The sequence below is a fragment of the Epinephelus moara genome, chromosome 5 (genome assembly GCF_006386435.1).
Source record: "Epinephelus moara isolate mb chromosome 5, YSFRI_EMoa_1.0, whole genome shotgun sequence".
Lineage (NCBI taxonomy): Eukaryota > Metazoa > Chordata > Actinopteri > Perciformes > Serranidae > Epinephelus > Epinephelus moara.
The window spans coordinates 28,033,966-28,061,760 of record NC_065510.1 but is presented as its reverse complement, the minus strand read 5'-3'; the positions used below and the strand labels follow the sequence as shown (position 1 = coordinate 28,061,760).

Sequence of the window (27,795 nt, the reverse complement as noted above, 5' to 3'; positions counted from 1 at the left end):
GATTGTTCTTTTCTATTGTATAACTTAAACTTAGCAGTAAATAAGTTAGAGGAGAATGTGCTAAGTAAAAAGGGTGCTTATAAAACTACACCTCTTCTATTTTATTGATTGTTTTAATTCAATGCCTTGTTATCTATTCTTTAGTATGTGCATTCCTTTTGGAAAATTGTTAACAAGGACTGGAAGAAATTTCCAGTGAACTAAACTGGGCAGCTCAGTCCTGTTTGTGTGTGTATTTCAGACCTGTGTATATGTTTATGACAACGGAGTGGGAAAAAAAAGGAATTTCCCCTTGTGGATTGATAAAGTAAATGAAATCTTAAAAAAAAAATAAAATAAATAAAAATAAAAATAAATACCAGTGGTTCCCAACTGGTCCAGCCATAGGGTCCAGATTTTTCCTTAGTCATTAGCTCAGGGTCCACACAGTTTAATACATTCAATGTCATACTTTTGTTAGGCCATGTGGTTGAGCTAGTTTGCTGTCTCTGTCAAGTAGCTGTCCATTAGTCACTCACTCTACAGCAGAAAACAGCACTTTAAAAGAAGAGTCCTGTGCTAGAAATTAACTGTACTTAAAAATAAATTGGAATTATTACAAAACAATCTTTTAAAGTGAAAATGTATCTTTTTATTGGTACCATACATTAATTATCAAGGGCAGAAACTAACCAAATCAAAAAATATATATCAAACAATGATTCTTCTACAGGGATTGAAGAAGGTACAAGTCACCATTCAAACTCAGTCATAACTGTTGCTGGAATCAACTGTAACAAAATGGAAATGTACAAAACAAACGGAGCGTCAGCTGTTTTTAATCAGACTTCACAGACTCAGCTTTGCTACTCAATATGACGGCTGAACTTAATGTTAAGCTGGCTTTAAGAGATGTTTGGATGACTGATGGGATCATTCTGTTGGTAATGACAGACACTGCACAAATAAAGGCAATTTAGCCAAAAACTATTTTTTTAAAAATCTGTTTTAGCCAGTGATGAAAAATGAAATTCACCAGGTAACTAAAATTCAGTGAGCACATTCACTTGACATCAAGTTGAAAGTTGCAGTACACAAAATTGTGACGAATGTTAAGTGAAGAAAAAAATCACTTCCTGTATAGATGAAACACAAGTGTGAATTTCTAAAATTTCCAAAATAAATACAAAGAAAAAAAATCTGAAACAGTAAAATTATCACGCCATGGTGCCATTGTACCCCCGGGGGTTTTTGTAATTTAATTTACACAAGTTTTAAAAAAGAGGGAGGAGGAAAGAGCAGGTGGGAAGATAGAGGGGACGGGTTCATGAGTGTTTTTTCTCCTTTTTCCTATTTTTGTTTCTTTACATTAGATCGGGATGGCTTTAGGTAAATCTAAGTAAGAATACATTTTATTACAGTCAGACAGAACTTTGCTACTACCTTAAATATACAAGCACAAATACACAAAAATTTAAATCTCCAAAAAAGGAACGAAAAGACAAAATAAAAACATCCACACTAAATTATTTCTCTTTTATAAACATAAAAGATAAAAACAATATATTTTAGAGGGGGGAGGGATAAAAGTCCTGTGTTGCTCCTTGGTCTGTAGCTTTTCAGTATTGGTAGAAAATAAAAAAGTAACAATTGAAATGAAGGCGTTTAATACAAATTAAAAAACATTCTAGGGAAATATATACTGTATAAAAACTCTTAAAATGTGTTACTGTGTGTATGTGCATGTGTGTGTGTCTGTATGTGTTGTAAATGCTCTCTGTTCGAAAGACTGCATCCATTGTAGTCTAATCAGAGATGGCTCTGGCACTAGGGGACTCAAAATCCTTCAATCATTATGTTTATTAGTGTGTGTATGTATATGTGTGATGTTTCCCTAGTGCCACATTTCAGCTCTCCTACGAGTGTGTGAATTTCAATGGTTTTATAGACTGGCTCTAAATTCTGCTCTGTCGGCTTCGGCAAAGCCACAAATAAGCTCACGCTGCCTCTTTTCTCTCCTCACACACTTCTCACACACACACACGCGCACACACATATACTCTATTAACAAACATTACGAGCGACTTGTGCGTCACCAGAGCAGACCAGAATTGAGAGCCATGTTTAGAGGACGGGTGGACAAGTGGTCCCTAAGCAACTCGCCACCATCTTCAACCCCCGATGCCACCATCCCCTCCACCCCGCCCCTTCCTACATGTGGACTTCGGTATGGATGGTTTAGTGTGCACAGTTCTCCTCTGGATTAAATCCCTGCGCCTCCTCGATCGCATCTACCCGGTCGCTGTCCGAACTGAAAAGTAGCGAGAGCAGATGGGACATTTTGAGTGTGAGATGAGGGAAAGGGAGACAGAGGTGGGACGCGGCGCCTAAATGTGGGGAAGTCACAGCAACAGGCATGTTGATCTCCCTGCGGCCACCAGTGTGTGATGGATCAGAGCTCTATAGTGACGTCTGGGTTGGTGAGCAGGCGATGGACTGTTGCTGTTGCACTCGTGGCTGTCGGGGTGGGGTGGAGTGGGGTTCTGAGGAGTGGCAGAGAGGGGTTTGTGTTGAGGTTGCGGGGATCTGGGCTCTACTGCGATGCCTGTGAGGTGGGGTTGTCGCTCTTGCTCTCCTGGCTGGAGGGGGCCTTGTTGTTCCAGGGCGAGTTGGAGCCCAGCGCCGGAGAGTTGTTGAAGCTGTCCTCGTCGTCGATGCCATTGGCCGCATCGAACTGTGTGTTCTCCAGCCGTGTGATCAGACGCTCATCTTCGTCGCCAAACTCCCCTCCCATCAGTGTGGGCTCTCCCACTACCATCACATCCTGCAGAGATGCAAAATAGAAGAGCAATCAGTGTACTGTTGTAGTGCGGAGGAATGGGTGTAACAGCTGTCTTGTCAAAGAGAAGGTGAACTAATCTCTTCTTGTGCACAAGAACAAACTCACCCATCCCCATCATGGAGCCTGTTGGTGCCGCCACATTGTAGTGTTCCTACTGAAGTGCATTTACTTGGCTTACACCAAACAGTCTTTACCATCACAGCCAAAATGCTCACTTTGGTCTCATTAGACAGTGTAACTTTCTTCCACTTAGCTTCATCATCTCCCACATGCCTTCTGTCAAAAACTAGCCCAGATGTCATGAGTTTTTTTTTTTAAACAGGCAATGTGTTCAATGCCTCTGAAAGGAGTAATTCACCCACAAAATGACCATTTGTAAATCAATCAGTCATGCTGTGCTACCATGAATTAGTTAAGAAAACATTTTTCTTGCATGCCTCCATGGGAAATGGCAAACATATTGCTTTATTGATTGATTGGGGGCCACCTTTAACAACAACAACACTACATCCAAACATCTGATTACAAACTCTTATACAGCTCATGCAGTGTAATCAAAGTCTCATTTATCCAGTCATACGATCAGTACTTCCCAAAAACATTAATTATGAATAAAACCCATAGAGTTGGAGTTTAAAGAAGTACGGTTTTAGTGAAAAAGTGTGTTAGGGAAGTACTGAGCATATGACTGCACGAGTTATGTGAGAGTTTGTAAACTGATGTTTTGATATAGTTAAAACCAACCCCAAATCAACTAATAAAACAACATGTTTGCCATTTACCGTGGAGGCATGACAAAAAAAAAAAGTTTTCTTCACGATTTCAAGGTAACACAGCATGGCTGATTGGTCATTTTGTGGGTGACGTTTTTCTTTGAACTTCCCTGTATTCTTTCCCTCACTAATGCTTGCAAGTTTGTCACAATTTTTTGTTTATGATGTAGTTTTTGCATGATATTGACCAAATAACTGTTAGACCTTAATGATACAGGTGTATTTATCGGTAGCCCAGCCATAGAAAAGCTCTTGGACGCAACTGTTTAGACCCACAACCAATCAGAGTAACAAAAGATGTGACCTAGTGCTGCGCAAGGGACAAATGTACACAGACAACAGCATGCAGAGTTGAGCTATATTAGCAAAGCAACGATACATCTGACTACAAGTGTTGCCGTTTTTGTCATCAGATCTGCAAGTTGTTACTTATTGTATCTAACCCTCCCTATATCAGATAACGGGGTTGTGATTTGACGAATTTGGGCCAGATAGTTGGGAAAATTGTTCGAACATGAAGGGGGCCAGACGAATCTGCCAAGCAAATAAAACATGAACTCATAAATTCATCCGATTCACTGGCTAGAATTTATTTTTAAAAAGGCACTTCTTTGGAGGGTACTGTGACATGTGAACTTCCCTGAATTAATCAATGCAGCAGTTTCTCTCTGAACATAGTGGTACTGTTTCTGTTGGAGGTGTAATAGCACAGTGCTGACACTAGATAGCAGCGATGTACTTACTGGAACTTGGCTGGACAGAGGGAAGCCACTGCCTGGGCTCTTCTTTTTGTTGTTGTTGTTGTTATTAGTTCCTCCTCCTCCGCTGATAGTGCTGCCACCTGACATCTTACGCTTCCGCCGTTTGTTTGGCGCCTGTCTTGATGGCTCAGCTACAAGGAAGACAAGAAGACAGACAGTTACAGATACATCTGTTATGGGTTTATGTGGTTGGGAGTGTCTTTACTTGTTGTCTATGTTGTTCACATACCTGGTGGCGCCACCATCCTTTGCCATTTCTGGAAGAGGCAGGTCTTGAGGCAGTCTCTGGGGCTGAGGCTGTATGTCTTGTGTCTGGACATCAGCTCCTGCATGGGCTCCAGAATCACACACAGCTGGAGGAGGGAACAAAAAGAGGCAACAGGTTAAAGATTACATGTTGAAGATAATTAGAGATGCTTTGATAGATCAAACACCATCATCAGCTGGTGTTCCGCTCAAATTACTTCATCTATGACTTGAAATTCTCAGATCAAAAAATAACTATAAAATACTGGAAGCAAAAACATAAACATGACTCGAGTGAGGCCAATTTCAACAATGACGTCTACCACTTCTACATTTGCAGTAACTTGTAACCAAAAACACTGAACCTGCAGTTCCAGTCCAAACAGAGTGGCCTTCTGTGTATGTTGGTAGAAAACAAGATATAAGTGATCACGTATATTCATCATTATCATAAAAAACATTGCTCTTCAGTGCCAGCATTGGTCAAAAACTCTGCCTCATCGAAAACAAAGTCCAAAATTTTGATGTACTGGAGCATCATAAAGACAATCTAAGGCAATGTTGATAAAGCATGTTTCATCACTCTCAACAGAGTGTCATTGTCATGTAAAATGTTTAAGTCAGGCGCAGCTACAATTTGGAGACGTCGAAGTTGCTGTGTCTTTGTTTCATAATAGCTCTTAGTTAACCATGATTGGACCAATCTAGACACACTGTACAGGTGCAAGACAGGATTTAGATTTGCTGTTTATAAACTGATTTCAAAACCGCAAAACTGAAAGTGAAATGGTCACAAGGTAATTTCAATTAAGCTTCTGTTGTTTTCAGTGAGCTCAGCATTTTCCCTCTTCTCTTAAGGCCCGAACATACTCGGGCGGAACGTACAAGGAACGGACTCAAAGCGGACGTCCGCAAGCCCTGTGCGCACAAAGCTCAGATTTTACGACCGTGCGGACTCCGCTCCGCGCACCAGTGACTGCTCGGCATGTATTTTTCACATCACGGGGAATTTTCACGGACATTTTTACAGGAAACCACAACGCGGAAGTGCGCTCAACTATAAAAGCCCGAATGACTGCGGACATTCCTCGCGGAGTCCGTTCCGCATACGTTCCGCCCGAGTATGTTCGGGCCTTTAGGCTGTTGCAACAAGCAAAATGTTCTGCTACATCATAAGTAATGTAGGTCCATTTTAGCCAATTGTTAAAACGACTGTCTCATAAATTAGTCTCATATTCCAAAACAAATCCAATAGCAAATTATTTAATTACGTTGTGGTTACAACAGTATTAGCCATGCTAATATTATCTCAGCATACACAAAATGGAACCATTAGGGGCTAACTATAACGTTTAGTTAGTTGGCACTGTGGCTGAGGACTGAGGAGCTCAACGTAAGTTGTAATCGTCTGCAAAATAGTGATGTTACTAACCTGAAATGAGTAATCCCAGAGCGCTTACATCAGTGACATCATACAAGTGTAATTTAGAACAAGTATGCTAGCTAACATTAGACTCCATTCCATGTAAATTAACACCTAACGTTACATCTAAAAAGCACAGATTTTTGCCTAAAGGTGACAAATGTTCAAGATCAACATCACTTTAAAGCTAAGATGTGTGCTTCACTCACTCGGAGGTAGTTAAGGGTGGAGTTCGACAGGCCACATCTTGTTATGTTTTTGGACAGCTGATCCAGCATCTGTGGGTCCTGGGCCTGAGGAATCAACAGGGGACAGATTACAAAGCAGACACTCACACACATTTATCATATAAGTCCATGAACTACATGTAGCCATTCCCAGTCCCGCCATATCCACTCACATGCATGGCCAGTATACTGCGGGGGATGAGTTCACGGTGTTGTCTGATGCTGAAGTGCCACGTCTTTATCCTCATCATGTCGTCAAACATGAACTCCAGGTACAAGCGTCCTTCTACACAAACCTGCAGCAGTTCAGAGGACAGCAGAGACAGTTAAAAGCTGCACCGCTGCCCACAGATGTAAAGCAAACATTACATGTTCAACACTAGGGTTGTGAGTCAGGGTGATCACATTGCTTAGAGGGGACCTATTATGCTCATTTTAAAGGTTCATACTTGTATTTTTGGTTACTCTAAAACATGTTGACATGCTTTAATGTTAACAAAACACTTTATTTTCCTCATACTGTCTGTGCTGGATTGCCTGTATTCACTCTCTGTCTGAAAATCTCTGTCCTGGAGCAGATGACCAGAGGAAAAATGAAGGCTGATGTAGGCTTGTCTATAAAGTAGATAAAACATTGGAAACCGAGTATTCAGACGGTCTGAAGCCTGACGTTTTTGCTCACAAGGATTACTTTTACATACGTTTACCTCATTAACTAAAACTTTGGGCCACATTTCATATAAACATCCATCACTGTAACATTACATATATATGACAGAAAAAAGGAAAAGCATAATAGATCCCCTTTAAGAAATGCTTACAAATTATCAAGCGGCTTGCAGCCATCTTGTAAAGAGGCTTAGACTTGGGTTTCATTCCACAATGACCCTTCAAGAATATAAGTAACTATGTGGTAAGGTGAGAAAGTTAACAACCATTTAGAAACAACTTCAACTGGCTTTTTTAAAACATTTGTTGCACACACCACATTTCCAATTTTTCAGTTGTTTTTGTGAAATTGTGTGCATTGCTTCTGTTAAAGAGCCACAAGCTGAAAGGTTTCTATTCAACTATATCTACGTACAAGAGTTATTTTCTAAGCTGGTTTTTCAAACAAGGTGGGGACACAGTAACAGTTCGAGCTACAGACACACACCTGTGTGAACATGGGCTTTCCATTCTGGGTGACCATGGTACACTGATCACAGTCAAGGGAGACAAAGTTATTGTGGAAGGACTCCTTGGGATGTTTCAGCACATAGTAGAGCTCAGTGGCACCGCCCTCGAATATACTCCGGAAGTACCTTGGAATCAACGTCCGGCCAATTGCTTCAGGAGAAGAGAAAACACAAGGGGCGTGAGACAGGAAGGAATTGGCAAATTACAGTATGAAGTCCATTTGTGACTGTAGGAGGATTAAAGGGGCGGTTTATGGATGAGTCAGAGAGGCAATGTGTTCCAGTGACTTACTGTAACGTTTGGGTCCATCCTCCAGACAGAAAGTAATGGTCAACATGGCGTCATCTTCAAAGAACTCCGTAGTAAATGCATCCCACCACAGGTTATCGCACTCCTACAGGGTGCAGAGGAGGAAAAAAATTAGTTACCAACACAGTTATTGGATAGTTTCTGAGTGTGCATGTGTGTTCCTACAAACCTCTGTCCAGTTCTGTAGCCGTTTGTTGAGTTCAAATATTCTGTAGTCTGTCTGGTTGCCATATGGTGTGTGCCTCCTGATCCATCAAAGAAAGACAGAGGGAGAAAACAGAAGGAGGACACGAGTCAGGAGCAGTTAGCTTGTGGCATTGTGAGAGATTCAAGCGAACTAAAAAACTCTTGTGGCTTTCCTTCCTTTTTTAACCAAAATTAGTACATATATATGGGAGTTTTTCAAATATAGAAAAACACGCTAAAAATAGGTGACAGGCTCCCTTCCCATTGCGAGTAGAAGAGAGCCGTGTACACGGCTCTGCTGTAGATGAGTCTGCCTTTCTGTTTTTTTTTTTTTTTTTTTCTTTTTCTGGCGTGGTATGTTTGATGTCACAAACACACCATAAAAACAGGTTGGTAAACAGTAAAAAGCAAAACGGAGTCCAAAGAAAATGTTTCCTATACATCTGTTACTTATTCTGCCGCTCTTTCAAACTCACTTTTGACTAATTTTGAACAGTGTTCGAGCACTGCTTGACGGGAGTCGGACGATATTTTGTGGCGGTGGAAAAGGGGTGAAAATTAGTGTGTCCACAGGGGTGTCACATGTCCACTACTGCCAATTGGAGCATGCTGGAACTGATAAATACCTGTAACTACTGCAGTCATTTGACTGGAGTGAATGCTGATTGTGACCTTTCCCATTAAAACAAAAGCCAGATGTTAGTGGGTGTTAGTGAGTTTTTTTTCCAGTGGGAAAGGAACTATACTTTTAAGGCTGTTTAACTACCAAGTTTAGCCTCGTCACAGATTGAATACAAAATCTCTTTTAAAAGCCAGATAAGAGCACAACTTCCCACAACCTTATCATTACTTGTGTTAATATTGCCACTTTCACACCAGCTAGAGATAATGGGAAACAATGCAGTCTTACCCTATTCCGGGCTCCAGGTATGTGGGAGGATACATCGGGGTGGGACTGGAGAAACAAGAGAAAGAGACATTATTACATTTAGCTATAGTGCTAATATGCCCTCCTCCAGGAGCTTGTCTGTCTTTACGACTCTGGGACTCAAGCCAAACATGGCACAAATTGGATGATACAAGGAGACAGTAAATAACAACACTTCTCTGATACACACAAACACACACACTCACCAACTGTAGCTGTTATGCTTACAGCAAGACAAGCTATGACGCACAGCACACAATCCTGCAGGGGTACACCCTCTAACTTCACTGAGCCACACAAGCCAAGACAAATCAATATTAGTATTAAATATTTGCCTCAAACAGCTGGTCCTCAATTTGCACTTTAGTCACTGTAACTCTACAGGCATTTACCTGAATATTAATGTTGTATCTAACCGGGATTATCACATGACAACCATGTGGCCAGAGCATATGTACTTAAAGATGGCGTCTTTATACATACAGACAAGTCTGAAGAAGTGCATTAGCTCTTAGCGTCGCTTGTGGATGTACACCCAAAAATGAACATTCAGCCATTATCTACTCATCCATATGCCGAGGGAGGCTCTGGTGAAGTTTTGGAGTCCTCACAACACTTGCGGAGATCCGAGGGGGGAGTGGGTAGCAGCACAACTGCACACCTAATGGCTGACGGCGACCCAGATTTAAACGTCCAAAAACACATAATTGAAACCACAAAATATCTCCATACTGCTCGTCTGTAGTGATCCAAGTGTCCTGAAGCCCCGACATAAAAAGTTGTTTGGAAAAACGTCATTTCTCTGTTTTTAGCCTCATTGTAGCCTGTAGCTCTAACTGCCTCTCTGTGGACCGTGCTCATGCGTGCGCGCTTGCACGCAAGACCAGCAAAAGCACGTGAACACACATGAAGGCGGTGCCCATGTCTCACAGTCTCGCGCAAGCGCACACACGTCAGCGCAGTGTACACAGAGGCAGTCAGAGCTACAGGCTACAGTGAGGCTAAAAACAGAGTTCAAATGACATTTTTCCAAACAACTTTTTATGTCGGGGCTTTAGGACACTTGGATCACCACGGACGAGCAGTATGGAGATATTTTGTGGTTTCAATTATGTGTTTTTGGACGTTTTAATCTGGATCGCCGTCAGCCATTAGGTGTGCAGTTGTGCTGCTACCCACTTCCCCCTTGGATCTCCGTAAGTGTTGTGAGGACTCTAAAACTTCACCTGAGCCTCCCTCGGCATATGGGTGAGTAGATAATGGCTCAATGTTCATTTTTGGGTGCACTATCCCTTTAAGGGAGCCACAGTGTGTAGAGCTTTCTTCATGTTGTTTATTTGCCTGGATAGTGGCTGGCTAAATTACACGAGTAAAATATATTGGGTCAAACTTCCACAATTACATGAGATTTTATTACTGTATGCTAGCACTTAAATTTAACATCTGCTCCTTGAAAGTAACATTATGCTATTAAAGCACAGCATGAGTGTATGGTCAGTGCACCCGAATTGACAAAGACAACACTATCCAGGCTATACCTGGATTTTATCCATAACTGGTAAAACCTGGCGTCTGTCCTTAAACATCGAATTTCAATCAAACTATCCACTGAAACCAGTTTCTTGGAAATTGTGCAGCGTCTGAATTGCAATATACATCTTCAGTGTTTGTTAAGGACGTGTGAAGCGCCTGAATAAATACAATCAGTCACCGCAATAAAAATTCACAATACAGCACTGCTTGTTGCTGCCACCATCTAAACTACTTTCTACAGTTTGCTGATAGGCCAGACTACCAGCTGCCAAGCCGAATCGATTACCAGTGGATGTTTTCCAGACTATCACACTGTTGAGGAAATTAAACTCATGATATTCAGGCTGGATTTACAAGGCTATGTAAACAGGGTATGCAATAACACAAACACCTGTCGAAGATCTTAAAAGGCTAGAAGTGCTGACTCCTCACCCAGAGCAGACGCACAAAACAAACAGAAAACATGCATAAAACTCACCCCACGTCTCTGTCCAGCATGGTGCCGGGGTGGAAAGGGGGAAAAGTGCTACCGTTGGGGGGCTCCTTGGGGGAGTACAGCTTGAATGACTTGGAGGAACAGCCTGGAAGAGAGCATAAACATTATTAATTTTTCTCTTATAGGTTGATAAGTTGAAGTTGATTGAAATGTTGAGGTTTCCAGATAATAAGCAAAAGAAATTCATGCTGGTCTGACAGCTAAATTAAGTGAAACATAATGGGTCAAATCTGGTAATAAATGCTGTACTTATTAATCCACTAATGTAACGATCGACAGCATATTGTTGGCCCAGCTGTAAATAAAGGCCTACATTACAATATGAAAAAGGACGGACATAAATGAAAGAACACAGTAGATGGTGTTACTACGCCCTTGGAAATTACAGTGGCACTTCTCTACCGATAGTTATTCACTTTTGGAGTGACACTTACAGAGAATGACTGTATCATGTGAGGGTGAAGGCACATGCAGCCTGAACTGGCCAGTATGGCCCAGTTTCAGTTGGCTGCACTCATTCACAGGTCATCCCCAATACACCAATCTTGTTTCATAAAGACACAACAACATGATGAGGAGGGAGCCTCCTGTAAACAATGCACTCCTACCACTCTCCTACAGAAACTGTTGCCCTCCATCTGGTCTCCATAAAAGAACTGTAAAATACCAAACACCAACTACAGACCAATACTGACTCTATTCACACCCACACGGAAAACAAACTGATGAATCTCTCTCACATACACACAGCTCCTACCGTTGTTCTACTCTAATTGCCCAGCTCTCCTATAAAGGCCATCCAGGCGTGCCGGCCTCTGGGTCACGACCCCTGCCGTCACCATGGTGAAGCCCCGCCTCATTAATGTCTCTCTGTCTTGTCTCTGCATATTAAACGTATCTCTGACACTCCAAGTGTGTGTGTGTGTGTGTGTGTGTGTGTGTGTGTGTGTGTGTGTATGTCTGAAAGAGATATATATCTAGAGACAGACAGGGAAGAATCAGCTTTAATTTAATGGGATGTTTTTAAGCAGGGAACATTGTGATATGAGAACACAGCAGCTATGTGACATATATTTCTAGTATACAGAAAGATAGTTAAGAGTAAAGATGCCTTTCTTCCGTGATAAAAGGTTTAAAAAAAGCAGACTTTTCTAACATTATGGATTCGTTTCCATGGTGTTCTTGCTGTATTCTGGTTTAAGATTTTACTGTAGGACCTGGTGATATGGAGACAATAAAATATCATAGTATTTTTGACCAAATACCTCAATATTGAGACAGTATTGCAGTGTTGACTTTTGGTGCTTTCACAAAATATTTACACAATGAGATTTTTTTTTTATAAATAACCATCAGTAATGTGGATATAATGACAAAGTGGGAAAAGGCAAATAAAACACCTGGAAAAGTCTGGTAAGTTCAGAAAATTACATCACTCGACTGTAATGCAGCTTTTAAAACCAGGAAAAGACAACACTTATGATATTATGACACCCAAACTCTGGGACGATATCTATCACACTATCAATACAATATCGATATATTGCCCAGCCCTACTTTACAGCAACATTAACATGCAGATACCAACAGGCAGACTGTAGTGAGATGGACAGACTGCCCGGCCCAACACCAACCTTAGGAGGCACACAAATACACATCAGGTTGGTGTTCTTAAATTATGTCTGTATCCATTTACAACCAGTCGTCTCTTAAATAACAACCCATTATCTCTAAGTTGAGGAGTTAGGCCTATATCTCTACTGGTTTATATTCTACTATCCTACTGTATGTCTAAAAGTAGCCACATACCAGTAGCCTACCACAGATCTTATAGACAAATAACAAAAAAGTTTCTTATCATGAGGATCACAGATCTTAAAATAAGATCTGCACCTTCAGCATGGGGATAAGAGGCCATACAGCCTCCATCCATTTGAAACCCTGCCTTCACTTTGTATAAAAACAAGTTGTTTACTGTGTGAGACAGCACTGCTATGCGATGGGCTGGATGCACCACCAGAGGAAAACAAATGGGCTTGATAAATAAATAAATAATCGATGGTTATGTGTCCATTAGTTGTTGAGAGCTCCATTAGCTCCTCTCCTCTCCTGTTAGTGGTTAATGACAGGCAGTCACAATCACATCAGCTGGACTCCACTTCCTCCACTGGGAATCATCTTCCTCTCTCCTTTACAAGTAGACACAGTGCACCATATACTTATTGTACATACATGTAGCTTCCTGGGTTGGTGTGATGGTGAGTCCACCCTCAGAGCAAATCTTATCTCAAATGTTGAGCAACACGGATGTCAGAAACATTGTAAACATTTGATTTCACTTTAACTCCAAACACAAAAATGATTTCAGCATTACAGTCTCCTCTAAATAAGAGTAACCTGTCGTGGTTTTGGACTCATGCCACTCCAGACTGCCACCATGATTGCTAGGAGGGACAAGTAACGTTAACGTTAGCCTGTCTAACCGCTATATTGACGACAGCTAAATACTGAGCCATTAACCTACGTTAGCAAACTTTTTGCAAAAACCGACACGAGCCTGGAGTTTTTATCAAGCTGTACTTTAAATAGCCTTTTCAACACCTGTGTATATCACAACTTTAACAGCCGAGGTACATTTGACGTGGAGTTGTCTGCTTACAAAGGCAATTAGAGAGGCAGCCAGCGCATAATGCTAACACTTATCTGTTAGCTAGGCTAAAACGTTAAACAGGTGATTTCAGGACGCGGGTGAACTTCACTATATTATGTCAACTTCCATTCAGTTTAACAAGCCAAACAGCGGTGGAGACGTAAACTAAACACGACCAATAACCTCGACATCTTTTACCACCAAACGTTGACTAAATACAACACTGCCTCGTAGGCCTGCATGCCAAGCTAACGCTAGCTAGCCTGAAAACAGTTAAAGTTAGCTGGTGTTAGCCGTCTTGCTAACGCCTTAGCGTTAAATCCCTTTTCAGCGAGAAAGCACCAAAATAAGACGAGAAATCACAACCACGGCAGCTCGTAAACCACATTTAATTGCCACAGCAGCTACACATTGCAGTCAAAGTGTGTGTTTGGGCAAAGCGACCCCTTTACCTGCAAAGAAGTCCAATCAGAAAATTGATGTTTACAGATCCGTGATGATAGACCGTGTGTACGCTCCGTGCGTAAAAACGGATAGGCCCGCTGGACGGCGGTTGGCTGGACGCAACGTACCAACACAATACGTCCCTCTGAATAGGATCAATGAAAAAAATCTCCTCAAACCGCGAGACTGAAACAGAATACGGCCTAAATTGCGGGAGTCGGTCGGTTATGTTTTGTCCCGCATGAGGCCTTGTCAGTGGGCTGAAGCCTGCTGTGGGTTTACATACGGACCCAGATGAGCCCTTTGTTCACGGGAGGACATGAACAATAGCTGTAGGCCCTCCTCCTCCTCTCCCTCCGCAATGCATTTGCTCCTCTATCCTCTGCCCAGCACCGCCAGCCGCCCTCTCCCCCTTCTTCTTCTCCTCCTCCTCCTCCCCCCAACTAATGCACAACTGCACATGAAGGTTGTCTGGTAAGCATTTTTTCCCTTTCCTTCCTCCTCCCTACATCCCATCCCTTCCTTGTAACTGACACAGATGAGAATTGGCCTAATGCAGCCGAGTGGAAGTGTGTGTGGAAATAAACATCATGCTGACTGCAAAGTGGTTTTCATGTTTGCCTAATTAGTGCACATCAGCTTGCAGCAAGCAGCTCGGCTGAGACAGTGACAGCCAAGACCCCAGTCAGATGCACTACACACCATGGGTCCATGCAGGTTGATGATGCACACACAGCTGATGCAGCAGTCACAAGTAGATTAAGATCTAATAAATTAACTTTCATGTACGTATAACAGACCTGGGCTGTTTGCAATTAATTGTGTCTTTGAGTTTGCACACTGAACTGTCTCCAAGGTAAAGCAGTAAATCCAGCACCACTGGGACTCTCTCTCTCTGCATACACACATAAACACACAAACACAGGAAGCGCTAAGCCAAAAGGAGAATCCCATAGGCCTGTAAATCTGCTTAAATCGCCTCAAATTATAATCAGATATTCAGATCACAGCCAGCAAGGACTCACCCATATGGCCAAGGTTGGGATATAAAAAGAACAAGCAGTATTAGGTCAGTAGTTTTTCATATATTTTATGCAAGTGCATGTCATAATATTTGCTAATTTGATATGAATTATTTATCCCTAAAGGATGAGTGGGACTCCCAACATTTTTGGCAGGTGATCCCATATCAAGGTTGAGAAATTCTTTCCTTTCAAACACAGAAGTGCTTTCCCCCGCCTCAATTATTTAGGGACGTTGCAGCCACCAGCACGAGCGTGGTTCTGATTTATACACTACCCATGTACACAGGGAGTGAAAACACAATGTTTCATTAATGATTTATTCACAAATTAAGCTGCTCCTGGGAGCTGCTCTGTGGAAATGGTTAACAGGCTTTCACAGGGGCTGCTGGGCATCGACACTGATAGGTAATATTATTACAACATATTTTAACTGTGTTTTGGCTCGAGCTGAATTATTTTCGAGGCACAATTTTAAACAGTATAACCCGCAGATAAAGTGTGTGTGCATGTGTTTATTTGAGTCTGATTCAAAAATCTGTACTCTAATCTGATTGTATGACCTGGATCAACTTTTTAAAATGTATTTTACAGATGATTCACAGGGTGCATTTCAAGGATCAGTTCCACAAGGTGTTGCAGCCGACAAATTTGGATGTTGTGAGCTTGATATATTAGATTTTTTTGGTGAATTATTTATTGCAAAAGCGCACATTTAATTTCCAATTGCCTCTATTGCTTACGATGTTTATATATATTTTGCTTTAAAGAAAAGAAAGAAGAGAAAAAAGGAACATACTACCAGTAATACTGAATTTCCCCAAGGGGGGATGAATAAAGTATGTATCTATCTGATGCAAAAGTATGACCAAAATGAAGATAAAAATATTAATAATGCATTCGTTAATTAAATACTCAGCTGTATTCATATATACATGATGAATGGAATGGCACTCATTTGATTTATCATCCATGTAATCATTTACTCCATCAGTCAAACATCCATTCACTTATTATGTCACTCCTATATCCACCACAGTCCGGTGGACATACTCCTCTCTAGTGTTTATTGTAATGTATTTTCTCCATCGTCTCTGATATTCTGACATTTCAGAGACAGTGAAGTCAGGCAAGGCTGTAAATCTGCGTTGAAAATTGGTGGAGACGTGAGGGCTCAGATTAACAAAAGCATTTTTTTAAATGGTCTCAAACATATGTGATTTTTTAAGCAATGCGATGGGGGGAATGGTTTGAGGTCAGAGTAGATAAATATGATGATTCAGGGGAAAAAATGCTTACCAGGGCATCAAAAGGGAGAAGCCTAGGCTACTGGCAAGTGCATTGGTTTTCTTTTAGTATTAGGTGGGACACATATGAAGCACAAGGTCCTCTAAACACCTAATTTCCTGCATTCTGGTCATTTTATAGGCACCAATTTATGATGGAAATGTCCTCACTTATGTAAAGAAAAACACAAATTCAGGCAGGTGAAAATTTGAAATATAAAAATATAACAGAATATAATGCAGTAAGGGATCTGGTGCTGCTTTCAAATGTTTATTCTCCTGTAGATCAACTTCTCTGATTTAATGTTATCCCCACTGAATCAACAGACATGTAGTTTCCATCCTTATTTGTTCAGAGAAGTAACTTCAATGACACATTCATTTAATCTAATTAATTTCTAAGCCCATGGACTTCAACAGCTCATGTGTTGTCATGTTCACATGGGGAAACTTCGTCAAGAATTTGTTAAAGTTATTGATTTGCGCTGCACGTTTTGAGGTAGTTTTAGAATCAGCAGGCTAGTGGGGATTTTTTTTTTTTATTATGTTATAGCTTTTGCATTTTTTTGGACAATGCACATTTGTTTCCTCTGTATTTCACTGTATGTTTTCTTATTGTGCAAACAATCCTTTCGCAAAGCCTTCTCATTTGTTAGTTAACATTTCTTGGTTAAAGTTTCAGACCTTTTTGACAAAGTATGCTTTGACAGAGTTGTGAGGACATCCCAGTGTCCCCGATGTAAATGACATCTATGAGGCCAGGTAAAATGATCTTAATATTATGTTTACTTTTCTGGCTGTGTCTTATCAGCTGCACTTTTCTGCTTTCTGTTGCTGCATTCTGACATATTTGCAGATCTTTTTCAGCTGGATGTTCAATCCTGGAACATCACTCCCTCACATTTGTAAAATGAAGACGACAGCTCAAACACACTCCTCTTTGCCGACTCTCGTGTTGGAAGAAATCTTGAGTGTGGTGTGAAGTGCAGTGCCTCCCGGAACCAGACATGTAGAGAGGATAAGCTGCTCTAAGGCCTGTCTCTCACCCGACCGGCAACAAAGATGCTCGGGCTGAGTTTATGTATATTGGTCTGACCATGGTAAGCTTGTGACATGAGCACTTCACAGCTCGCGAGGCTCCTGTCAGTCTTTTGGCAGCATCTTTGTGTGACTCCTACCAGGGGGAGGTGTCGCCGGTAGTAGCTTAGAGTGTCTGTTGTGGGTGACTTATGTGGATTTGCCTATCTTACATTCGCTGGCCCCTGTAGCCATGGCAACGCAAGCAGTCAGTTCTGTCACAACCGGAGCGAAGCTAAGAACCATCCATGGAAATGGACACACAAGGGTTAATCCTGTGTATGTGTGTGTGTGTGTGTGCCTCCAAAGCTCACCCATTGAAATGGTACATGACGGGGTTAATCCTCGCTGTGTGTGTGTGTGTATGTGTGTGTGTGGGGGGGTGATGGAGAGGAGGTGGGGGTGGGAGGTGTGTCAGGATAAGGCTTGAAGGGCTTACACACACCGTCTCTTTCGCTCTCAGGCATAGGGCAGGCCTTATCTACAACCAGCACCCCAACCAGCGAATCACACACACATGCACACACAGTACACACACACACAGTCCACACACACACAGCTGCCTAACCTTCACTTCACCAGCTAGCCTCATTTTCCAACTCACAGTCACACATTCACACCTAAAGCCATAAATCCATGTACAATAAGTGATTAAAGCTGGAGCGTGCGGTGGCTGAATAAACTCCCTAAAGTGCACTGTGTGATGTTTTCACAAAGCTTACACTTAAACCTACAAGTGCAACTTGTTTAATTCGCCTTTGTCAAAGTCACACAAAAAAAAGAAAGAGGGGAAGAGGGTTGAACTTGTACAGCATTTCTCTGAGCATCAACAAACCAGGAGTTAAATCCAGAAAAACAATAAGACATTTTCTTTCTCAGCTGCTTTGATTTGTTTGACCTCAGGGGGTTTTGTTGCTGAATCAGCTATGAGGAAGACAACAAGGAAAAGGTCAGAAAGAGAGACTTACCTCCCTCAGTTTCAAGCTGTTCTGACATCGCCATTTTGTCACCCACACATGCACTTTCACATACTGATCTAACTCAAAGACTTGGTCTGTGTTTTCATGCCTCTCCCTCGCTCTGATATCTCCCATGTCCAGACTGTCAGGCTCAGGGGCACAAGGAGGGGGGGGAGAAGGATGCCTACAGTGTGTGTGAGTGTGTGTGTGTGTGTGTGTGTGTGTGTGTGTGGGTGTGTGCACGCGCCTGTGTGTTCATGTGTGTGTGCTCTCATGCACGTGTCGCCTGTGTACGTGCAAATGTGTGCAGCCTGCCACTTCCACTCACTAGTCAACAGGAAACTGAGCGGCACACACATCTGCCAGAGTTCTGATAACAACCGTCCCAGTCACCCTCCCTTCAACACCGTCTTTAACACTGATCTGGAGACAGCCTGCTGTTGCTATGAGTGTAGAAGCAGCCCTTATTACACTGACCCCAGCTTACAGATGACAGCGACATCAGGTCATTTTTGTTTTTTTCCCAAACAGGAATAAAAACAGAGCCCCTCCTGTTTTCATAGATTAGACCACAGTTATGCTACAGATACAGTTTCATGGCACCACTTCATAGTATTAAAGTCAGACATACTGTAAACACATCACTAGCACATATAGTCCCATTCTTTTGTATGGAGGCTAGTTAAGTGTCTCTGGGGCTCTTCTCAGTGGTCACTGTCTGCCAGATTTTGTACACTTGGCAGCTCAGGCGTCTTTACTCTCTTATTGGATCAGATGGAGGGACAAAGATCTATCTGTGTGATTCAGCTTTGATAAAAGATCCAAAGGACAAGCTGCCACTTCTTTTTCCTTTTTTCGGAGGAATAAGCACTAACAGGGAACATTGGCCAGCTTCAGATTAAAGTCTGCGAGTCAGAATCACTGACACTTATCTGCAGTGGTACTTCACGTCCTTTTTGTTGTTTAGTTTTTACTTCTACTTCACCATAATTCACAGACAATGTTGTACTTTTATACTCAAGCACGTTTATCTGACATCTTTTACTGTTTAAGATTTTACAAATGTTAATCAAAAATGCTATTTACACATTAAGTAATGGCCGGGAGACCCTGTGTCCTCACATGAGGACATCGCATTTTGGGTTTACTTGACTATATACTTCATTCTTCTTAATTTACACCTGTTGTCCTCGTTAGTGGACACTTTTTTCTCCCATCTAGTGGCCCTTTCGTAGCCCTGAGAAGATGATAAAACTTGACTGTCTAGAGGAACTTAAAGTTGTAACAAGGTTTCTGTCAGTGAACATGCAGACGGATCATTTGCACAACCCACTAATCCATGTAAAAACAAGATGTCAGCCATCTCTGCCAAGTCAGTCTGCAGCTGATCCCGACACAAAAGTGGACAAGGTCCAAAACCTGATCACATTTTATGGTTACAACTTGTTTATTTAAGATTAATGCTGTTGGTAATTTGATATGGAATACATGTGTGACTAATTTTAGCAACAGTTACAAGTTAATTAGGAAGTATTTGTCTGTGGACACTGGGACTTTATTATCGTCTCATTTGAGGACACTGGGACTTTGTAATTGTTGACAATGTTTAGATTTGTTAAACTTATCAGGTCCCACCGATCCTAAATAGCTAGGACAAATTAAAATAGCATACCAAACAAAAGTTCGGGTCTCAGGAGGATATGACGACATATCTGTGAGTAAATACAATTATGTCTACCATCAGAGATTGTTGTCACACTGTTTATGGTGGTATTCTGTTATTAGCTCTGGGTATACTGGGCCTCAGTGGACAATATTGCAAATGAATGAGCAGGACTTGAAGGTCCAGTGTGCAAGATTTAGGGATATGTAGGGGCATATAGCAGTGAGGATTGCACATTGCAACCAGCTGAAACTTTTCCCGGTTAGAATTCCTGCATTGTTTATGAGGAATTTACCGGGAGCTGAATTATCCGCAGAGGTCTCCTCATCTTCATACAAATCATCGTTTTTCTGATCCTGCTTGTTGCAAACAGGCTTCTAATTACGGTGGCCAATGTGAAAACGCAAAAGGCCTTGTCTAGGGCCAGTGTTTGGTTTGTCCACGGTAAACATGGCGATCTCCATAAACGAGGACCTGCTCCCTATGTAGATAGAAATGGCTCATTCTCAGGTAACAAAAACACAATGACTCTTATCTTTATGTGATTATACACAAAAGAACATGTACTTATTGTAGTATATTTCATTTTGCCAATATATCCCCTAAATCCTGCACACTGGACCTTAAAGACTTTTCTTAATGATCCCTCATGAGGTTTAAAGACATGGTTACATATAAAAATTCAAGGAAGTGAAATAAACAAACAAACTTAGGGAGACTGGTAAACTCTTTTGTTCTTAGTGTAAAATAATGTTTAAAACGTAACAGTGCTTGGATTAATCCTGCAGTGTTCAATTAATCTGTTTCTTTCCTCCTCAAAACCAGAACAGCCTAATCTATAATGATACTCGTCACACTGGTGTACTGTCAAACAGTGTTGTAGTACCCGCTATTGGTCTCAAGACCACTTTTTGGTCTTGGGCGTATCTCAGATTCGACTGCATTTTTACTCAATCTTGTCTCGGTCTCAGACAAAGAGAACTTTGGGTTCTATTTCAAGACCGGTCAAGACCACAGCTGCAGGATTTCACTAAAGTGTTGAATAAAGATGGTGAAGTTGATTTCAGCTCCTTAGCGTTTGTTTGTGTCTGTTTGCTCGTAGAAAACAAAGGAAAATTACCAAACACAAAAGTCACCTCTGTGATGCCTTTTGATTATTTCATCAAGACATTTCTCACGGTTCACTTTCACATACACACACATACAGGTTATACAGCATGGCAATGAAGGAGGACTCTTCATTTGTTTGCTGTGGCGGTTTTATGGGAATGTGAATTGTTCAGATCAATTTGAGGAGTGCCTATGTTTTTGTGTGTTCCACATTTTATCGTAAAGTGTGGGACTCACACTGGTCTGGTCTTGGTCATGACTTGGTCTCAGTTGAGGTGTGCTTGACCACAATGCTGCTGTCAAACATAAAGAACAAAGTGTAGGTACGTATATACCAACACACTGAGGTTAACCTTAAATTTAACATATTCTGGAGTGATATCTCCACAGTCAAAGAACATTTTTTTTTAAATAAAACATTTCAATTTGGTCAAAATCAAGGGAAATCCTATACCTGGCTTATACATAAGTACAATCAGGTAGGCAAACAGCACTGGTTGTCTACAGGTGACCTCAGCCTGCAAGCTTTGATTATCAAACAACCACTCCTCTACTTGCTTGTTTGACACGTTTTGTAATTAGGTCATTAAAATTAAAAGTTACGTCTACATACTCACAGTCTGAGATGACTGCTTTGTGAGTGTATTGGATTTTTTAAAATGATTTTTGCTTGAATGTTCATTTGCCAAGACATTTCTTTTATCAATGAACATTTATTCTGCAGAAAATATACTATATAGCAATAAATATCAATAAATATCAATATCATTACCCTGCATATACCATAGTATAGAATTTTCTCCCCATTCCTTAGTTAATAATAATATAATAAATAAATAAATAAATAAATAAGTAATATCTAATAAGCACTCTTTTTTGCATGAGTAGTTTTTGAACTTTAAGCTGTAATGAAATATTTTGACATTGTTGTACTGCTACTTTTATCTTGCGTATGAGAGACTTCTTCCACCACTTCTTATATTTCAGACAGAAAATTGTTATTGACTCAGCTCCTTTGCAAGAGCAAATTAAAGCAACTTCACATAAAAGACCAATAATCAAAGCTGTTATGAAAATGTTCTTTAGGAGTGAAACTGTGTGCAGATGAGTGCTCATCGTCCATTTGTTTTACAGTCACCATGCATCATTACAGGGGGCAGAAATTAGAGCTGACCTACAATCAGAGGTTGTCCTTTGACGGCAGCTCCCCCTTGTGGCTGCAGTGAGCCGGTGTGTTTGTTTTCATGCTGCCCTACAGTATTTTCTCACTCACTGGGTGAATTCCCTACTCAGGATTTTCTCTGGCAGGCGAACACAGACTCACTGCAACAAGGGAACTTCAGCGGCGAGCACGTCACATGTCAGCACAGGCCAATGGATGAAGGGATTAAACCAGAGAAAAGGCTCTGTTGTGTGCCAGTTTGTCATTAATCTATTTCATCTGTGTTTATAACAAAGTGTTTCCCAATAAAAGATCTGCACATACATATGAGAGCAACTTAAAGATCTGCATTAATACCCATCATCCTCAGTTTTTCCCTCACACTGGCATTTGGCAGGTGGCTTAGCCTTTAAGAGAGAGAAAGTGTGTGTATATGTGTGTGTGTGTCAGATGTGTGTGGCGGCGGCTGGTGTCAGCTGACAGCTGTGTGAAGGGAGATGACAGTGCCCTGATGCTGCGTTCTCTGTTCTCTGGGAGCCATTTTGTCTGTCTCTGATCTCAGAGTCAGGTCTGCCCCCCCACCCCCCCAGCCAATCACGTCACCGCTCAGCCTTGCAGAAAACATAGAAACACAGTCTGATCTCTCTCTCACTCTGTCTCACCCTCTCTCCCTCCCACCCACTCCTCCTGCGCTCCTACGGTGCTCATCTCCCACTTGCCTCTCTTTTCTTGGCTCTTCTGCTCTCTACCTCCCCCCCCTCCCTCCTCCACCACCCCCCCTGCTCCGTCACCTCTCCTCTCTCCTGTTTTCTCTTCCTTGCCACCCTCCCTGATCCTCCTCCTCCTCCTCTTCCTCTCTCTTAATCCACATCTCTCCTCAGTATCTGTTCACTCCCTCTCTCTTCCCCTCCGTCACACCCTCCTCGTCCTCCTCCTCCCCCTCCTCCTCGTCCTCCTCCTCCTCTTCAGGCTCTCTTGTTGTGCAACCCGTTTCTAAACAGCTCAGCCTTTGTGCGTTTTTGTCTGTTGCCATTTCAGCCGGGCTGCAGTCTTTACTCATTTTCCTCCAATCAGGGACACCATGTGACTCTCTGCATGAGAGGGCACAGTCCCTTCCCCCTTCTCTCCTCCCCTCCTCCCCTCCTCTCTCAGTCTCTCCCCTTCTTCCCTCCTTACCACCCCCCCACCCCCCCTTCCCTCCCCTCATCTAGCCAGCCAGCCAGCCAGCCAGGCAACATACGCTAGCAATCAGGGGAGTCAAAGAGAAAGAGGGAGTGAGGGGAGGGGAGGGGGAGAAAAGGGGGAAGGATAAAGGTATATACACAGTGCATAGTGAAACACTGTGCAAAGGCTGGAGATAGGATAGAAGTGATGGAGCAGGGGGTGTAATGTCAGGTCTGGGTGGTTCAACACAGATTGACCACAAAGCACAAAACATCTGTAGCTGCACAGAGCGTACTGTATTGTAACTTCGTTCCCTCAATGTACTGCAGCCCTGAGCACATCCTTACACACTCCACTCCACTGTTTATGTCACCCACATGTTGGGGCACATGCTGCATGTGTGTATACGTACACACACACACACACACACACACACACACACACACACACATACGAACGAACACATGCACACAGACTCAGAGCCCACACAAGAAGGGGGAGGATCCCTCAGTGTTGAACACGGCTCTGGAATGTAAACAAGAGAGAAAGAGAAGGGGAACGACTACAGAGACACTTTGTAGTTTTACATTATGTTTTCTATAGTCATCTCTCTGGCCTCTCTAAGTGGTTTGAATGTACAACGCAAAGTGGAGAGGGATAACTTGGCATCAGTGTGCAAATTAACCAGCATCACTGTATAGGGTCAAGCTTTGGGTTCATCTGAAGTTGACACGAGTGAATGGAGGCGATTGTTCCATATTTGGAGGCAGTGTTTACATTGGGTTTTAGTTGCGTCATGTTGTATAGGTGAAGCTGTGCTCGCCACACACATTGTTTCAGGCCTCCAGGTTTGCATGGTAGAATATAAATGAATGACTTGCTGGTGTATGCAAAAGTTTTAACATTCCCTGTGCTGCCTTTTGAAAGTTAAAGACTCATTTAGACTCTTTACATGGCATCAAATACGATTTGAAAAGCAGCTTTGCTCTCCTTTTTCTCCTGTGAGCTCAAAAGGAAAAACAGAAAAAGGGAGAATCCCTAAAGCAGAAAAACTGAGGCGAAAAGAAAAGGGGAACACCAGAGAGAACAATACGGGAGTAAAAGTGGAGCGCACAAGAGTGCGGTCATAACGTCTTTTTGGAAATTTCCATGACCACGGTGATTAAGTATGCAATCTGACCGCAAGATAGCTAAGGCCGGTTCTAAACAAACGCTCCCGCCTCTGCTGTGCAGGCTTGTTTAACGGCTGAGGTGGCAGCGTTTGCCTTCATAGCACGGGGCGCTGCGCAGAGATTGAAAACACACGCGCACACAGACACACACACACACACACAAAAACTCCTGTGTGCATGCAGTCACATTTAACACTGGTACGCCACGTTTCCCTGTGCCATTGTGTGTTCAAGACAAACTGTCATCCGGTGTGTCTAGAGGGTTTGTCCTTGCTGATACCTAATCCGTCTGGTTTGATCACAGCACCAATGTCTCTCTCTCTCTTTGTCCACATTTCTACATCCGTCTGCTTCAATCATGTCTCGTTCCATCACCCATTCACCCATCTAAACACGACTGTAGAGGCCAGGATGAGTTGGCATTGTCTCTTAATTTGCTTTGCCTAAACTTTCCGTCTTTGAAATAATCCGTCAGCAACAGAGTTTCCAAACCGCAAGACATGGGACCAGTTAGTGTTTCCATCTTTCTAATGATTAAAGTCGAGGCTGGCAACGGGGAAATCTGATCCTGGATGCGTGGTTGGCTAAATTTCTGTATCCACATCCCGGCTGTTGGAGGGTTGACCACAGTGGCCACTGTGGCCTGGTGGTTCAGGAGAGAGGAGGCCACGTCAGGGTGATGTAGCACCACACACACACACACACACACACACACACACACACACACACACACACACACACACACACACAACTCTATCATACTTACTCCCTCCTTTCCTGCTGTGTATTGTATGGCTGTAGGTTCTGACTACATTTATCATGATTATGAATACATTTTTAGCTATAGGGTTATATTTCATGTCCTACACGTCCTATCAGGAGTGCAACATAAATTGCTGTAACACTTAATATATTGCCTGAGGCTCGGCGGCGCTGGGTTTATTTCCAGACCTTGATTCCTCTTTTTCTTTCCTCCTCTGTCTGATTAAAGCCAATAAAATGTAGAAGAATTATCTGTTTGCTGTCAGGCACTCAGCACCCAAACACAACAGTTTAGGGACTGCGGTGAGTTCCTCAGCCTTCAACAGAAGTCGCACACCTCTCAATATGGTGGTCTACTATGACGGATATTACTCCCTGCAGGTTGCTCTCGGTGGCTGAGCTCCCAGAAGCCCCGGGGCTGTTACTCAACTTTAACCAATTTTATTAAAAATAGTGACAAGCAAAACCCTGACTGCGGAATTGTTTTGTTATCATGTTGTCGAAATGAAACCCGGGTCGTCTGTCTGATTCCCAGCAGCGGGTCAAGAGAGGACAGACACGAGGGGCAGTAGATGTGATTGAAAGCAGCAGCAATAAACAAATGGTGATGCTATAGTGATTGGAACACGTGAGACAAGGTCAGAACGTCTCTGCCTTTCTACCTCTCACGAGTGCACTCGCTGACCCTCCGTGAACTCAGGAAGAAATGACTTCTAGGATGGAAAATAACAAGGCCATTATACAACGACGAGGGCAGGAGTGTACCACTTACAGCCAAACAAATGTGGTGATGCTGCATTTTCGTGTCTAAAACGGAATGAGAAGCGTCTGACTGTACCACCATCGCGCTCCTCATGCATCCTAAATGATATACTCCTGTGTGAGCTGTGAAACATCAAACATTCATTAATAGCTCATGTGGGAAGAGGTGCGGAATCAATCATGCAAGCCTTTGATCTGAGCCGGTGACCTTTGCCCTTTAAATGTCACACTTTGATCTTTCTTTTTTCTCTTTTCTCTTCTGGTATCTGTGCATGAGAGGCCCGTCAGCTTTTCACAGGACTTCCACTGTGGATAAGTGAGCGCAACATCTGTGTCAACTTTAAAAGAAATCTGTTGTAAACGCGGGCCATCAGTCAGAAATCAGCAGCAGAAGCAACAAGAATAAAAACAAACTGGCGGAGAAGAAGAAGTAGCATTAGTGGTGCCATAGCAACAACTTCATGCCCAGATGTCTGCACTGCCAACGAGCATCTTTTCCCTCTTAATTTCCAAACTAAACAAACAGTAAGAAGCACTTTGTTGTCACACTGACGAGGGAAAAGTCAAAATGAAACAGACTACATGTTGATCCATCTGTTCTAGTATTTTCTTTGCTCTCCATCCTCTCAGCCATCACAGAGGGCGACCTCCCATGAGCCTTTGCAAACAGAGCCCCGGGGCCCCAGGGCACCTCTCTCCCTGCCCCAGTCACGCCACGGCAGCGGCCACACTCGCCAACCAAAATACAACAACAACAACAACGACCAGAAAAAGTCAGCGGCTGGCAACAGCAGCAGCAGCGGCGGCAGTGGGGCTGTCGTTAACGGCAACCATCACCACGGCAGCTACTTACCGGGACACGCGCAGCCGCCCACGGACATCTTCTCACATGTCTGGTGTGAATCCGATCAGAATGATGGTGGTGGTTCTGTTATCCTCGCTCCTCTTCTCCTCTCTCTTCTCCTCTCTCCTCTTTCTCACCAGTCACTGCTGCCGCCACTGAGGCTGCTCACATGAGCGTCTGTTATCCCCACTGTTCACATACACACACAGACACACACACAGACACACAGACACACACACACACCACCAGGGAGCAAAGAGAGAGAGAGAGGGAGGGAGAGAGAGAGGGAGGGAGGGAGGGAGGGAGGGAGGAGAGAGTGACGACGAGGGAGGAAAAGAGAGAAAGAGGGGAAGAAGAGGTTAAAAAAAGAGCACAAAGGATCGGATTCTCTCAGTTGTAGCAGTACACTGTGAATCACACCGTGTACGTGTTTGTGAGTGTGTGTGTGTGTGTGTGTGTGTGTGTGTGTAAGTGTGTGTGTATGTGGGTGTGTGTGTGTTATAGAGTGAGAAGGATTCTGTTCCTGCCTCTGCTCTGCCCTCACCCTCATCAGCCCTGCAAATTACAGCTCAGGTGGGAGGAGAGAGGGAGAAAGAGAGGAAGAGAAAGGGAGGGAACGAGCGGCTGAGTGCTCGAGAGAGAGAGAGAGAGAGAGAGAGAGAGAGAGAGAGAGAGAGAGAGAGAGAGAGAGAGAGAGAGAGAGAGTGTGCGTAAATGTGTGTCTGTGTGTGTTCTAGAGCGAGGAAGGCAGAGAGAGGGAGAGAGTGGACTGTCAAAGTGACCTGAGAGGCAGATTTGAGAGAATAACAACCATGTGATGTGGGTCCTTTTTTTTC

General features: G+C 42.7%; 1 protein-coding gene across 3 annotated transcripts; it reads right to left on the bottom strand.

Annotated features, from left to right (window-relative positions):
• Positions 1 to 608: 608 nt before the first annotated feature.
• ldb1b (LIM-domain binding 1b) lies at positions 609 to 27,109 on the bottom strand. 3 transcript variants are annotated; one of them, XM_050044809.1, is made up of 11 exons: positions 26,969 to 27,109; positions 10,865 to 10,967; positions 8,836 to 8,880; positions 7,909 to 7,984; positions 7,722 to 7,824; positions 7,408 to 7,580; positions 6,425 to 6,547; positions 6,234 to 6,317; positions 4,585 to 4,708; positions 4,338 to 4,486; positions 609 to 2,803 (listed from the first exon to the last, which is right to left on the bottom strand). In XM_050044809.1, the coding sequence occupies exons 1-11, from the start codon at positions 26,994 to 26,996 to the stop codon at positions 2,573 to 2,575; spliced, it is 1,239 nt and encodes a 412-aa protein (XP_049900766.1). In that variant the 5' UTR covers positions 26,997 to 27,109; the 3' UTR covers positions 609 to 2,572. The 3 variants fall into 3 exon arrangements, with proteins under 3 accessions (XP_049900766.1, XP_049900765.1, XP_049900767.1); XM_050044808.1 differs by lacking the exon at positions 26,969 to 27,109 and adding an exon at positions 18,330 to 18,452; XM_050044810.1 differs by lacking the exon at positions 26,969 to 27,109 and adding an exon at positions 13,985 to 14,360.
• Between the last annotated feature and the right edge of the window lie 686 nt (positions 27,110 to 27,795).

Coding starts and splice junctions, on each gene's coding strand:
- ldb1b (XM_050044808.1), bottom strand. CDS start 18,363: ATGGCGATGTCAGAACAGCTTGAAACTGAGGGAG. Junction 10,968..18,329: donor ACAGCTTGAAACTGAGGGAG/GTAAGTCTCTCT, acceptor GCTCTCTTCCAG/GCTGTTCCTCCAAGTCATTC. Junction 8,881..10,864: donor ATGCTGGACAGAGACGTGGG/GTGAGTTTTATG, acceptor TTGTTTCTCCAG/TCCCACCCCGATGTATCCTC.